This window comes from Sus scrofa, chromosome 15 (assembly GCF_000003025.6).
Source record: "Sus scrofa isolate TJ Tabasco breed Duroc chromosome 15, Sscrofa11.1, whole genome shotgun sequence".
Lineage (NCBI taxonomy): Eukaryota > Metazoa > Chordata > Mammalia > Artiodactyla > Suidae > Sus > Sus scrofa.
In genome coordinates this window covers 59,688,857-59,703,547 of record NC_010457.5, presented here as the reverse complement: position 1 = coordinate 59,703,547, position 14,691 = coordinate 59,688,857, and the positions used below count along the sequence as shown (strand labels likewise).

At 56.2% G+C, this 14,691-nt stretch overlaps 2 protein-coding genes across 7 annotated transcripts in view; one reads left to right on the top strand and one right to left on the bottom strand.

Annotated features, from left to right (window-relative positions):
• LIMS2 (LIM zinc finger domain containing 2) overlaps positions 1-14,691 on the bottom strand; it is a 36,873-nt gene that overhangs the window by 5,833 nt on the left and 16,349 nt on the right. For 3 of the 6 annotated variants that reach the window (XM_021076156.1, XM_021076155.1, XM_003133402.5), the window contains exons 2-4: positions 11,558-11,717; positions 9,005-9,071; positions 8,669-8,789 (exon numbers count right to left, since the gene is read on the bottom strand). In XM_021076156.1, the coding sequence (XP_020931815.1) occupies positions 8,669-8,789; positions 9,005-9,071; positions 11,558-11,717 (348 nt within the window). Of the gene's footprint in view, positions 1-8,668; positions 8,790-9,004; positions 9,072-11,557; positions 11,718-12,793; positions 12,991-14,691 lie in introns of those variants that run through there. The other 3 variants (XM_013984126.2, XM_021076158.1, XM_021076157.1) reach the window with 3 other exon arrangements.
• GPR17 (G protein-coupled receptor 17) lies at positions 1,035-10,556 on the top strand. The gene is made up of 2 exons (XM_005671833.3): positions 1,035-2,352; positions 6,182-10,556. The coding sequence occupies exon 2, from the start codon at positions 6,214-6,216 to the stop codon at positions 7,231-7,233; it is 1,020 nt and encodes a 339-aa protein (XP_005671890.1). The 5' UTR covers positions 1,035-2,352; positions 6,182-6,213; the 3' UTR covers positions 7,234-10,556.

Sequence of the window (14,691 nt, the reverse complement as noted above, 5' to 3'; positions counted from 1 at the left end):
AAGGCCATCCCCTGGCTTGGGACCCCCGGCTCGCTCTACCCATCGAGGGACCAAGACACGGGCCATGGCTACAGTCCTCATCTCCCGAGCAAGGCTCTGCCCCTCTGCACCCTAGACACCCTGTGCCCCAGGCTCCCTGCCTCTTCAGGGCCTCCCCACACCAGCCCTGCTGCCCACTCTGTCTGTCATGGACACAGCTCTTATTCCCCATAACCTCGCTCCAGTTCTGGTGAGTATACTTGGCAGGAGGACCCACATGGAATGATTTCTGTTTCAAAGCTATAGAAATTGCACAATTCCTCCAAATTCTGTTGCAGTCGTCAACATGCTTAAAGCCACCATCATCGATCACCCAACAGCAGAAATCCATGCTCAGGGCAGACAGTCAGACCCCGTTATTTCAAGCCACGTGAGCCAGTCCTCCCAAGCAGCCACCCCAGGCCACAGCGGGAGGGGGCCACCCACCCCACCAGCTCCCAGGTGACACAGAACTGGGGCTCCCTTGAAGGAACCCCAGATGGGAAACATCTTTTCTTTCCTTTTTTCCTTCTTAGGCCCGCACCTGTGGCATATGGAAGTTTCCAGGCTAGGGGTCAAATTGAAGCTGCAGCTGCCAGCCTACACCACAGCCACAGCAACACAGGATCCAAGCCACATCTGCAACCTACACCGCAGCTTGCGGCCAACGCCAGATCCTTAACCCACTGAATGAGGTCAGGGATCAAAACCGCATCCTCATGGATACTGGTCGGGTTATTACCCTGCTGAGCCACAAGCCACAATGCGAACTCCCTGGGAAACGTCTTTTCAACAGACATGATCCCAGACCCAAATTTAAGGGCAACCTGCAGAATTACCTTGCAGGTAGAATGAAGATGAAGCCTAAGAATTCACCATAGAGGTGCAAGAGAAGTCCAGGACAAAACAAAGCACATATACATACACAGCCTAAGTTTTAGAGTGACACATGCTTGGGTTCAAATCCTGTCTCCGCCTTCCTACTGGTTTATCACCGGCCAGTTACTTCACCCCTCTGAGCCTCAGTTTCCTCGTCTGTAAAACGGGCAGTAATGCCAAGTGTCCAGGATTGTGTGAAGGAACACATTTCAGACAGTCCTGATGGCAGGTGCTCCCCAATGATGGCTATGCACTACCTTAAACATTTTAGGGAAAGAATTCTAAAGTCTTTTTTTTTTTTTTTTTTTCCCCCCTTTTTGGCCACCCCACAGCATCTGGAGTTCCTGGGCCTGGGATCCAATCCAAGCTGCAGTTGCAACCTAAGCTGCAGCTGCGGCAATGCTGGATCCTTAACCCACCATGCCAGGCCGGGGAACAAACGCGCAGCCCAGTGCCCCCAAGACACCACCAATCCCATTGCATCACAAGGGGAACTCCAAAAATTTTAACGTCTTTTGAAATTAGGATTTCACAAAATGGTGATTTGGTTCCCCGTGTTACTGGACATATCATTTGGGAAAAGACAGGTAGAAGTTTGCTGGCCCCGTCTCAGAAACAGCCACTGTCAACATCCAAACACCCCCCGACTCCCAGGAGGTATCTTGGGGGCCAGAGGGTGGCGTGCAGCAGCAGCCCTCTTCCTAGGCCTCCTGTCCAAAGGAGGAGCCCGCACAGGCGAGGGCCAGGCCTCCGGGTCCCCACAGGCACAGACAGCGCCCCATTATGAGGCAGCCTGCAGCTGTGCCCCGCTCAAGATAAAGGCCATGATTTATTCCACACGCCCAAAGGGGCCCTCATTATACAGGGCAGGACACAAGAACCCTACAGCAAGTGTCCTGAAAGAGTCCCCTCTCATTTGATCAAACAACACTCCTCAGCCTCCCACCCCCCCTCCCCAATTCACAAGACCCCCCCTCTGCTGATGGCCAGTGCAGGCTTGGGAGCCCAGGGCCCATTGCCATGGCAGCCAGCCCCTCCCTGTCCCCCTCCCCACGGGTAGGAAATTACCCTGTTCTGAAACGTCCTGTTGTGTCTGTCAGTCCCAGCCAGGCCCCCACCCAGCCGGCGCCCACTCTACAGCTTCGAAGACAGTCACACACTCGGCCTCTGTGACGCTCGGTGGCCAAGCTTGGGGGATGGGGCGGGTGGGGGGAGATGTCGGCTGGGAGACACTGGAATATTCACGGCCCAGTGGCAGCAGAGGCAGCCGTAGGAGTGGCCCGTCACACAGGGGACCCCTCAGGAATGAAGCGGCCTTTCAGGGCCCGAGGGGCTGCAGCCTCCCCTCCTCTCCTTAAATAGCCAGCCAGCCTCCGCCAGAGCTGCACGGAGCCCCCGGCCAGCACCACCACCCACAGGCCGCAACCCACCTGCCACACGGACCGGCTGTGAGAGGTAAGGGTAGGTGGGGAGTCTAGAGGCCCAGCAGAAGCAGAGGAGGGCAGGGGTGGGCATCCCTATGCCTGAGACGCCTCTCTGTGGTCATCGTCCAGCCTGTTTATCAAGGCCGCCCAGTGTGAATCAGAGCAGACCATGGGCAGTGTTCCTGTCTCACCCCGGGGCTTTTAAAGGGAGAGTGAGGAGTTCCCGTTGTGGCTCAGTGGGTTAAGAACCCAACACAGGAGTTCCTGTCATGGCGCAGCGGAAACGAATCTGACTAGGAACGATGAGATTGTGGGTTCCATCCTTGGCGTTGCTCAGTGGGTTAAGGATCTGATGTTGCTGTGGCTGTGGTGTAGACATCAGCTATAGCTCTGATTCGACTTGGGAATGTCCCCATGTGGCGGGTGCGGCACTAAAAATTTTTAATTTTTTTTTTAAATAAAGGGAGAGTGAGTGCCTTGCCTCCAGTCCAACGGCTGCAGTGACAGCCCCCATGCTCCTCACCTCTAGCCAGGTGACACCATGAGGGGCCAGATGAGGAGTAAAGAGGGAGGAGTGCTGGTAACTCCCGAGAGATGCCACCAAACCCACCCATGTCCCCTCCACTGAGTCGAAGCCCTGCACCTGACCCACAGCCAAGGGAACCCCACACTACCCAGGCCACACCCCACACACCCCAGCTGCCCTGCCCTGAGTGAGACATGGCGGGGCAGTGAGTGCAGGTGTTTCTAAGAGGAGCAGGAGTCACTGCAGACACACTTTAAAAATCAGCATCAAACTCCTAAGATGGGACCGAGGTAGGGAAACCTCCACAAACCAGAAACAAGCCTCAAAGTATTTTAAAAGCAAGTCTGGGGAGTTCCCCTTGTGGCTCAGTGGGTTAAGAACCCCACATAGTGTCTGTGAGGATGTGGGTTTGATCCCTGGCCTCGTTCAGTGGGTTAAGCATCTGATATTGCCACAAGCTGCAATGTAGGTTGCAGATACAGCTCAATCTGGTGTTGCTGTGGCTGTGACATAGGCTGGCAGCTACAGCTCCAATTGGACCCCTAGCCCAGGAACCTTCATGTGCCACAGGTGTGGCCATAAAAAGAAGAAGAAAAAAACAATCAAGTCTGTACCCCAGAGAGAGCACAGTGCACACAGCCTTCAGCAGAGTGGGAGGAGGAGGGTACTAGGCAGGAGCAGAAAGCCAGGTGCTAGCAGGCCCACCTGTGCAGTCACATAGGGTCCCACACTCAGCTGACTGCTCTGCTGTCACCATCCTGAAAGTCCTACTTTTTTTTTTTTTTTTTTTTTTGGCCACACCTACAGCATGTAGAAGTTCCTAGGCCAGGGATCAAACCCAACACCAGTGCTGTAACTAGAGCCATAGAAGGAATAATGCCAGGTCCTTAACCTGCTGAGCCACCAAGGAACTCCGTGAAAGTCCTACTTTTTGCATTTTTTTTTTGTTGTTGTTGTTGTTCGTTTGTTTGTTTTTAGGGCCACACCTGTAGCACATGGAAGTTCCCAGGCTAGGGGTAAAATCAGAGCTGCAGCTACCAACCTACACCTTAGCACCAGCAACACCAGATCCTTAACCCACTGAGCAAGGCCAGGGATTGAACCAGCATCTTCATGGATACTAGTCAGGGTCATAACCCACTGAGCCACAACAGGAATTCATGGAGGGGCTGGGTGACAACTGCACCGCAGGCAAAATCCGAGCCTAGGGGCAGCCCAGAGTAGAGGGTGCACAGCTCAGCCCCTCTACAGCCCCTCCCCACCTTCAGTTTCCAACAAGACCCTTCCCTCACTTGGCCTTCGAGTCTCCCCACTCAAGTCACTCACATCTGGAAGTGACAGGAAATAACCTCCGTACTAGAATTTCAGGCAGCCCAAACCATTCTGGAGCCAGGAGAGGTAATTTGAGTAGGAGAACTTCCCTGGGTCTTTCAGTAATTAAAATGTATACGGTTAGGCAAGCGTCCCCCGCCCTCTTGGCTTGAGAACCGCTGGCCGGATGCTCCCTACCACCCACTCACAATGCCCCAGCTTCCTCCTGCTCAGCCATCCGGGCAGAGGGGCCCAGGCACCCTGGTGGTGGCTGATGAGGCATGAAAGGAAGAATCAAGAGGCCCTTCGCAGTCTGGACTGGCCCTGCTCCCTCTAACAGGAACCCTCGCCTGGGGATGGCATCAGCCTCTTCCTCACAGGCTGCCTCCAGCGCACATGGACATTAAAAGGAGACTATGAGAAGAGTTCTCGTTGTGGCTCAGCAGGTTAAGAACCTGGCTAATATCCATGAGTATGTGGGTTTGTTTCCTGGTCTCATTCAGTGGGTCAGAGATCCGGCGTTGCCATGAACTGTGCTGTAGGTCACAGTTGTGGCTCGGATCTGGTGTTGCTGTGACTGTGGCATAGGCTGGCAGCTGCAGCTCCTGTTTGACTCCTAGCCTGGGAACTTCATATGCTGCAGATGTGGCCCTTTAAAAAAAAAAAAAAAAAAAAAAAAAGGACAGAACAAGAGGTTGGAGAAGTTTACAGAGAACTTGCTCCAGAGCCATGTCCCCTGCCACTCAGCCAGAACAGCCACTTCAGGCGCTGCTCCCCTCCCACTCTCACCGCTGCAGGGATGTTGCTCATCTCTGGTGAGCCCCACTCAGGCCCTCTGCAGCCCAATTGCATAGTCAGGCAGTGTGGGTGCTGGGAAGTAAGGCTTCAGGGGAGCCACAGAAGCTGCACTGCAGGCAGGGGTTTTCCAGGCTGAAACCCCAAGGAATGAGAAGGAACTGGCAGTTCCCCCACCCTCAACTCCAGTTCAGACCACATGCTGTGCGGGGTCTGGGCAGAGGTTGCTCTGATCCTGCTTCTCCGGCCCCCACCTCCCAGTCCCAGGCCCAGTGAGGGAGGCAGGATGGTTGGGATCTTCCCTCCCCTTCCTGGATCTCCCCAGCCGACCAGAAACAGAACAGGAATCTATCAATGCTGGGGAGGGATCAAGGATGCCCATCCAGAACTGGGCATCACCAGGAACAAACGGCCCATTGCCAAGGCCAGCAGGGCTCTGGGCTGCAGCCCCTCGGGTGTGGGACAACCAGGCAGATGAGGCCAGGCAGAAAGAGGTGGCCTCCCTGGGCCCCAGGCCTCTCCAGGGCTGCAGAGCTTGGCCAGTCTCCCTACCTCTGAGAAAAATGGCTCTTCCTCTCCTGGAACAGAGTCTGCCTCCTGGTTGTTAAACTACTCCTAGTGTTGGCCTGGGGCCCCAGCACAGGGATTTCTAAAACCCAAATCTCCACCCCTAAAGATGCGCTAAATGGGGCTGGTGGGCTGAATCCAGAAAGCTCAGGAGACCCAGGGCTGGGTGGCCCTCAGGTGCAGGCAGACAGAGCAGGCCTCTGCTCTCCCAGGACACTGCCTGTCACTGTGTTCTTGGTGAGGCCCTCCAGTGGCAGGTGCTGGGAGAACTGGGGACGCAGTGTCAGACTCAGCACCGCCATCAGGGAACCCGGTGAACCGGTAGGTCCTGGAGGGGTGAGCGGGGTTGCAGCAGGCTCTCAGGAGTACGTAATCCACCCACCCACCCAAGAGAAGTGGGGCTCAGGGGCCCCGGTTCACTCCACCACTCAGCACACAGGGGAGGAAAGGGACAGAAAACGTGGGGTCCTTCTCTCTACCCTCCGCACCCCCAGAGCCTCAGACAGATGGCCACTCCCAGCTCACTCAGTGATGCTGATCCATTCTCCAGTTCTGAGAGAGTGGCCTTTAGGAACACCAGAGGCTCCTGTCTGGACGCCTGCAGAGAGTGATGCCTGGCTGGTCCCAGGCTCTCTCGAGTCTGTCTGCCTGCTCCCTCCAGGTTCTGTCCCGCGCTCCACCTCCAGCAGAAGCATGAATGGCCTGGAAGCAGCCTCCCCAGATCTGACCGCCAACACCTCCCTGGTATCCACGGAGCAATGTGGCCAAGAGACACCGCTGGAGAACATCCTCTTCGCCTCCTTCTACCTCCTGGACTTCATCCTGGCTTTCGGGGGCAATGCCCTGGCCCTGTGGCTTTTCGTCCGGGACCACAAGTCAGGCACCCCTGCCAATGTGTTCCTGATGCACCTGGCTGTGGCTGACCTGTCCTGCGTGCTGGTCCTGCCCACCCGCCTTGTCTACCACTTCTCAGGGAACCACTGGCCATTCGGGGAGATCCCGTGCCGGCTCACCGGCTTCCTCTTCTACCTCAACATGTACGCCAGCATCTACTTCCTCACCTGCATCAGCGCTGACCGCTTCCTGGCCATCGTACACCCTGTCAAGTCGCTCAAGCTCCGCAGGCCCCTCCACGCCCACCTGGCCTGCGCCTTCCTCTGGGTGGTGGTGGCCGTGGCCATGGCCCCACTGCTGGTGAGCCCACAGACCGTGCAGACCAACCACACGGTCATCTGCCTGCAGCTGTACCGGGAGAAGGCCTCCCAGCACGCCCTTGCATCCCTGGCCGTGGCTTTCACCTTCCCGTTCGTCACCACGGTCACCTGCTACCTGCTGATCATCCGCAGCCTGCGGCAGGGCCCCCGTGTGGAGCGGCGCCTCAAGAACAAGGCAGTGCGCATGATCGCAGCTGTGCTGGCCATCTTCCTGGTGTGCTTCGTGCCCTACCATGTCCACCGCTCCGTCTACGTGCTGCGCTACCACGGCCACCACACTTCGTGTGCTGCCCAGCGCATCCTGGCGCTTGGCAACCGCATCACCTCCTGCCTCACCAGCCTCAATGGTGCGCTCGACCCCGTCATGTACTTCTTCGTGGCCGAGAAGTTCCGAGACGCCCTGTGCAACCTGCTGTGTGGCAAGAGGCTTCCAGGGCCACCCCCCAGTGGGGACGGGAAGACCAACGAGAGCTCACTGAGCGCCAGGTCGGAGCTGTGAGCCCAAGGCCACCGCCCTGCCGCCCACCTCCAGAAGGACCACCCCTCAAGCTCACCAAGAAGAAGCCCACCTCCTCCCAGAGGGGCCCCCTTCCCCTGAGAAAAGAAACTGAACTCTAAGAGGGTTACAATCACCTGGCGCTGTGTTCTGTCTTATCTGCTATACCAATCCCTGACAGGGACAACAGAAGGGACCAGACAGCCACCCTGTGCAGAGACGAGGTTGGACCTGCTCACTCCCGGCTACTAGACACTCAGTGACTTCTCCCCATGGTGAGGGTAAAAGGAGGCTGGGGAACATTCTGAACAATGAGCATCTTTCCCAAGCACTGCCTGTGCTCCCGACCTCTGTCCCATGTCAGAAACACATGGTGATGAAGCTTTGCAGAGAGAACAGCTGCAAATTGGCCACAGCTACAATCGGCCCACCAGGAGAGGGGACACAGGAATCCTGGCAGAGGGGTGGGGAAGAGCATCTAATGATTTCTTCTCAAGTGCAAGGTGCACCTTTGCGAAAGGACTCTGAACCCTATAAGCACGTTTCCAGTGGTGGCCAGGTGACAGCCTGCAGCACAGGGCCAGTGGGGCATGTCAGTGCTGGCACATTGGTTCTCTGTCACTCCTGCCAGAAACCCACACACAGACCTGTGTGTGCCCGACAATCCCCAGAGCTCCCCAGCAGCTGCCCGGTCCCTCCCTAGGCCTGGTGGAGCACACAGTGTGAGGGACAGTCACGGGGAGCTGAGCTTTGTCACTGCCTGGTGGGGGAGGGGCACAGCCTGGCTTGTGAACCTGGCTCCCACTATCCCAGACCCAGCTGGGGTAGAGCTCCACTCCTTCCCAAGAAGCCACCCACCTCAGCTGGCCACGCTTTGAGCTGTTTTGCTTACAGCGTGATATGTATCTCCCTCACGGGTCCTTTTTGGTACTTAATTATACTGATCATAAACATAACTGCACTTTAATAACCGAAGGCTATTCAGTTTGGTCAACACAACTCCCTTCCCAGAACTTCTCTTCCCTGTGACCCAAGAATGGAGAATGGACCCAAAAGTGGAGGCAAAGGCAGGGGTGTGGACTGTGGTTCTGGTGGCCCCTCACAGACTGGGAAGGGGGGGCTTCAGAGTGCCAGCCTGAGCTGGAAGGTGCGAGTGGGGGCCCTGCCTTCCTTTCATCACAGCCATACTTTACTTTGTGTGTATGTGGGGGGGGGGGCCTTGATGCAAATTTCCTCACCCATCCGCTGCACTAACAGCACCTGCTTCCTACTTGCTGTCTGCGGTCCGCCTGCTCCCAGGAACAGCCCCAAGCCTGGGCTGGCCCTGGACTCCTCACTCCTCACTCTCTTCAGCCTCCATCCTCACCCATAAACCAGACAAAGTGAGCCAGAAGCCCCTGGATGGGGCCCCAGGCCCGTGATGAGGGGCCAATCTCACCTGCCTGCATTCTTCACAAAGCCCAGGTCAGCCAGCTCCACGTCACACAGCTCACAGCGGAAGCACCCAGGGTGCCAGTTGTTGTTCATGGCCTTGATAACACGGCCAATGATGAATTCACCTGGAAGAGAAAGGTCCCTGCTCACCACCTGCTCTCCACCTCCAAGGCCCCCTCCTGAGCCTGTCCACACTGCCCACTCTGCCTGGTCCCAATGTGTCCCTCCCAGAGCTTGGGAAGCTGATGCCCGCAGGGGCTCAGAGGTGATGCTCAGAGAGCCAGCTCCCAGCCCTCCCACTGCCCATGCCCAGGGAGGCCTTGCACTCGCCAGCCCTTACCGCATGACCCACAGCACGGAGCAAACAGCATCTGGAAGTCATGTTCGCAGTACTTCCGACCTTCGAACTGCAAATGAGGCCAGTAGAGAAAGGACAGGAAAGCAGCACCATTATCCCCTGAGCCTCACTGGCCGGGCTTTGTTTGGTGAGGACCTGCGGGCAGGGAGGCTGGACAAGCACCTCACTGTGTGCACCGGCTCTCACCACAGGAAGCATAGGGGGTGGGGGGCTTCCTGGAGGAGGTGATAAGGAGTGGAGAGGTGGCAGAGGATCGGGATACTGAGAGGAGGGAATTCCGGACAACAAGAAGCTGGGGCAAGGCCTGGAGACAGGACGAGACTGGCCTGTTTGACTTGGGGAGCATGCAAAGCAGGGGCCTTAAGGAAGCCGGCAGCTCAGCAGGGTCAGCCCCTCAAAGCGCCACTGCTGTTTACTGAGGATCTTGGCCCTGTTGGTCCAGGGAACAAGCCGAGGGCTGGGGGCAGAAGTTGAGGCCAGGGAGGGCAGGGGTCAAGTGTGAATTCTCTATGTCCCTTGGCCCATTTCCTGTGTTCGAAGCCCCATTCCCCCAGGGGCCACAAAAGACCAGGCGGAGGGAGACAGAAAGAGGGACACAGGAAGGGGGGGCGAGGAAGAACCCCAAGTCCTACAGCTGCTGTCCCCACCAGTCTGGGCAAGGAGACCCTTGCACTGGCCCCAAGGATGACCAACACCTGCCTCTGCTTTCTTCTGCCTTGACAATTCCATTTAGTTTTCCCCTGTACTCTAACATGAGTGTCTTATTAAGCTGCAGCTGGGAATTCCCGCCATGGCTCAGCGGTTAACGAAACTGAGTAGCATCTGTGAGGATGCAGGTTCAATCCCTGGCCTCAATCAGTCGGTTAAAGATCCAGCGTTGCTGTGACCTGTGGTGTAGGCTGCAGACACAGCTTGGATCCCACGTTGCTGTGGCTCTGAAGTAGGCTGGAGGCTACAGCTCCGACTAGACCCTAGCCTGGGAACTCCATATGCTGTGGGTGCAGCCCTTTAAAAAAAAAAAAAAAAGGCTGCAACTGGTTAGGGCCCCACGCAGTGACCTGGAGAGGCAGCAGGAATTTAAATTCAGCAATGAATTTTTCCTGAGCACTTATTGTGTGCCAGTATTTGTCCTAGGCACACAGCCACCACCCACAGAGCCCTGCCCCCAACCACCACACCTCCACTGCTTTGACTCCTAGCCGGCATTTCTTAGGAGGCACCACAGAGAACAGCATCTCCTCCTCTGCTGGGCACATCACACTCCCCACAACCATCTATCAGCCAATCCCATCAGCTTCGAGACTCCAAGCACCACTGTTGTATGCCCATAAACACCAAACGACCAGCTCCGAAGCTGCCTTGTAGCATTTACCAATTTCTATGGTGTAAATACTCCTACCATGGTCAGTTTCAAGCTACCAACGTGACATTGGTGTGGAGTTAAAGAGATGTCAGTAGCCACCACGGTACAGTGCTTCGACCACACAGGCACAATGATAGTGAAATGTAATAAAATAATTAGAAAGTGGTGAAACTGCGCATTTATTATCTTTGATTTTAATCAAATTTTATCTCATTGTATGTTTATATAATTTATTTTTGTTGGCCATGCCCACGGCAGGCAGAACTTCCCAAGCAAGGGACTGAACCTGAGCCACAGCAGTGACAATGCCAAATCGTTAAAGCCTAAGCCACCAGGGAACTCTCTCATTTATTTTTTAATGATGGCTCTGTTTAACAACCAGCTGAACATTTAACAATTTAACATTTAACAATCTGCTTTTGCAACCAAGTGCAGTCCAGTCTAGACCTCTTCCCTTTCACCTGGATTATCACAATAATCAGCTTCTGATCCCACCTGTTCTCTTAGCTTTGGTCCACCCCCCACATCACAACCCCCGCCAGTCTCTCCTCAGCACAGCAACCAGAGGTAATTTTCTAATGTCAAACAGACTGTAACTCCTCCACTCCAGACCCTGCAGGGCTCCTGCCCCTCCCAGAATGAAAGCCTAGGACCCCATGAGGCCAAACAAAGCTGCCTACCCACCCTCATCTTCTGCTGCTTCCTCTCCTTTCCTCTGCTTCCATCACAATGGCCCTCTACTGTCCCTCAAATACCCAGACGCTCTGACCTCAGGGCCTTTGCACTTGCTGGGCCATCTGCTGAGAGCTCTTCCTGCAGATACACACATGCTCCCTCACCTCCTTCAAACATTACCTTCCCTGATCATCCCTACTCCCCGAGATTCCTCATAACCATAGCACTTAGCACCAGCTGATGAATGTTGGTTGTTTACTGTCCGGCCCCAGGGAGGCTAAGTGGCCCAGAGGTGACAGGATGAACAGTGACGCTCGCTCAGTACCCACAGCCCCCAGGAGGGCACTGTTCACATCACAGTGAGGAATGGGCCCCCCAGGTGTGGGCAGCAAGGTTCTGTGCTGGTGGGAGCACTGTTCAGCTCGAGGCCTGGCACACGTGCCCATCAGTCACTGGGGGACCACATCCGGGCAGCGAGGGTCTGGGAGCATCCTCACCTCATAGAAGAGCCCCTCCGGGAAGGGCCGGAAGCACTGCGCACACACAAAGCAGTGTTCGTGGTACAGCTCTCCGTTGCTGTTGACGATCCGCTCGGAGGGAGCAAAGCGCGCCTGGCAGCGCTGGCACACCGCATTGGCCAAGGCGTTGGACATGTTACTGGGCAGGAAGAGTAAATGGGCAGGTCAGGGCTGGGAAGGGCAATGACAGCAGGCCTGTGGTTGCCCTTCATGGACACTCCTCTCCTTAAAAGCTAAGGTGCTTTCCAGGGTGAGGTCCAGCACTGTCCTCACGTGGGACATCTGTGGCACCTCAGGGACTCAGTGACACACAGTTTGGGCCACACTACCTGGCAACGGCTTGGGTCACCCCTTGTGGTTGTGCACCCATCCCCTCAGCCACTGTGTACCTTGGACACGCTAGATGCCAGTGCAGGCCGGGTGGCAGTGTGCACTCCCCAGTGCCAACCCTGCAAGGCCAACACAGTGCCTGCATCTCACATAGGGACAAGCCAAGGCCTGGAGTGAGTGATTCCCTCAGGGCCACAAAGGGCAGAGGCAAAGCCCGGATTAGAAGCAGCCCCCCAGCCCTCAACTCTGAAGCCTCCTCTTTCCCCTCATGCCCTGCAGCCCCTGGTGCACTTCACAGAGGATCAGGAGCAGGCTAGCCACACCCCAGCCAGAGCCAGAGCTGTCAGGCTTGACTCTGGTACTCTCACTCACCTGGGCTGGCCCTCACTCCCCAGGCCCAGACCCCCAGCCATGGAAGCCCCTGGTCAAGGGTGTGGCCTTAGGTTACCAGCTGTCAGATGACAGGCACACTCGCTCTCTCTCTCCGCAGGGTGCCTGGCCCCCTGTAAGCCCACAGAGGACAGAGCTGTGATTGCCTGTCCCCTCAGCTGCTCAATCACAGTGCTGGGCCTCCTCTCGAGGTGTCAGAACCATGCCAGTTCCCTCCTGTGCCTCCCATCACCCTCTCAGGGGAACAGAGTGTCTCCCGTACAGAAGGTCACCCAGGCACAGGTGAGCAGATAGGTATTCACACCCTTACATAATCCCCAAGAGACACATGTCTCAGAGAGGTTAAGTAACTTGCTCAAACTCACAAAGCAGACGACAGCATCCAGATGTGAATGCAGATGGGTCCAACTCCAATGGCTCATTCCCCTGCCCCATGAGTTAGTTTCGAATCACCCGCCCCCCAAGAGTTCCCGTCATGGCACAGTGGAAACAAACCTGACTAGTATCGATGAGGATGCAGGTTGGATCCCTGGCCTCCCTCAGTGCACCAAGGATCTGGCATTGCAGTGAGCTGCGGTGTAGGTCACAGATGGAGCTCGGACCCCATGTAGCTGTGGCTGTAGTATAGGCTGGCGGCTGCAGCTCCAATTAGACCCATAGCCTGGGAACTTCCATATGTTGCAAGTGAAGCCCTAAAAACAAAAAGAAAAAAGAAAAAAAAAAAATCACCCGCCCCCCCAAAACACACACCCGTCCCACCACGGAGAAGGTGAAACTGTGAATACCGGGGATGGGAGCTGGCTGGGAAGCTGCTCTCCCCAGGGTAAGTGCTGGGCATCCTTCCCAGAGGCCTGGGATACAAGCCCAGCTACAGGGGAAAAGGCCCCAAGGCTCGGCCAGGAGGAGCTGGCTGTCAGCCTCCACGACCTCCCACACCCCAAAGCCATGCCTTTGGGTACAACGGCGGCAAACAGATCCTGTCCTGTGTCAACTCCAACTGATTGTCGGGGGCTGCCTGGAAAGGTGGGCACAAAAAGACAGTCAGGTTGCACAAAAAGACAGTCAGGTTCGGTGAGGAGGGAGGTAACAAATTTGGCAACGTCATATAAACAAGTACAGTGGCATGGCACATCTTTTTCTTCCTGGCTGTGCTCATGGTCTACAGAAGTTCCCAGGCCAGGGATCGAACCCAAGCCACAGCAGTGACCTGAGCCACAGCAGTGATAACACCAGACTCTTAACTGCTAGGCCACCAGGGAACTCCGACAGCATATCTTTTGAGAACATCTTCCTTAGCCTGTTCTGCCTCCAGAATGTTAAACCCACCTCCCTCACTGCCAGGGCAGAGTGAGAAGAATTCTTAAGTGAGTGATGCTCCTGCCTGCATTCTCAGAGGCCATCATAGGGAAGAAGGGTCCCTAGGCAGGATGGGCCCAGGAGGTAGCCCTGCTCCTCGGGGGTCCAGGTATGGACTGTGGACAGTGGGTCTAGCGGAGGGTTGCTGCCACAGGGAAGCAGACTGGCAGCCGGGCTGGGGCACCCAGGCAGGAACAGGCCCCGGAGGCTCTTGGGCAAGCTTGTCAGGCAAGTGTACCTCTGCATACCTCTGCCCGCCCTCAAGTGTGCTTTGGAGACCACAGCACCGTCTACATTCATCTTTGGGCCAAAGGGGCAAGGAAGCTGGAGAGCAGCAGGGGAGTGGGCAGAGCCCAGGCTGATAGGGAGGCTCTGTGCACAGTGGCACCCCCCTCCCCTTCAGCTCCCTGCTGGTCACCACAAGACAGAACAGACAGGGCAGGGACTGATCGCTGGGCTGGACTCTGTCAGCACAGGCATGGTTTCCTGCCCAAAGACACTGTGACCCTGGCGGCCTTGTCCTCCCAAAACACACACCCAAGGTGTCTGGGAGGAAGTTCCACTGCCTGGCCATGAACAAGACCTTGGCGGGTCTTGGAGAAGTCAGAAATCAACAGGAAATCTTGTGACTCTGGGCCTGGAATTCCCCGAAAGGACCCAGAAAATGAAGCCAAAACAAGGATTCAAGTCCAACCCCAGGCTTTCAGACTGCTCCTTAAACCCAGACCACTGGACCCTAACCAAGTGAGCACACCAGGGCCACCTTCAATCTGCCCCTCTAGGGACTGCATCGGCACATTGTCACCTCAGCAGTTGGTCCTTAAGAGAGCAGCTGGCCCTTCATCAGTCTGGGTCTAGTTCCCTGGCTGGTCCTGGGAATCTCAGGTCAAGGATTTTGTCACCTATTCCCTAATACCTCACATCAGCCCTGGCACGGGGCGGCGGCGGGGGGCGGGTACCACCCACCTCCTGCCCCCCTGGCTGCCCCCCCCCAGCCCAAGTCTGTGCAAGTAGCTCCCTCAATGGCACTTCTGCAG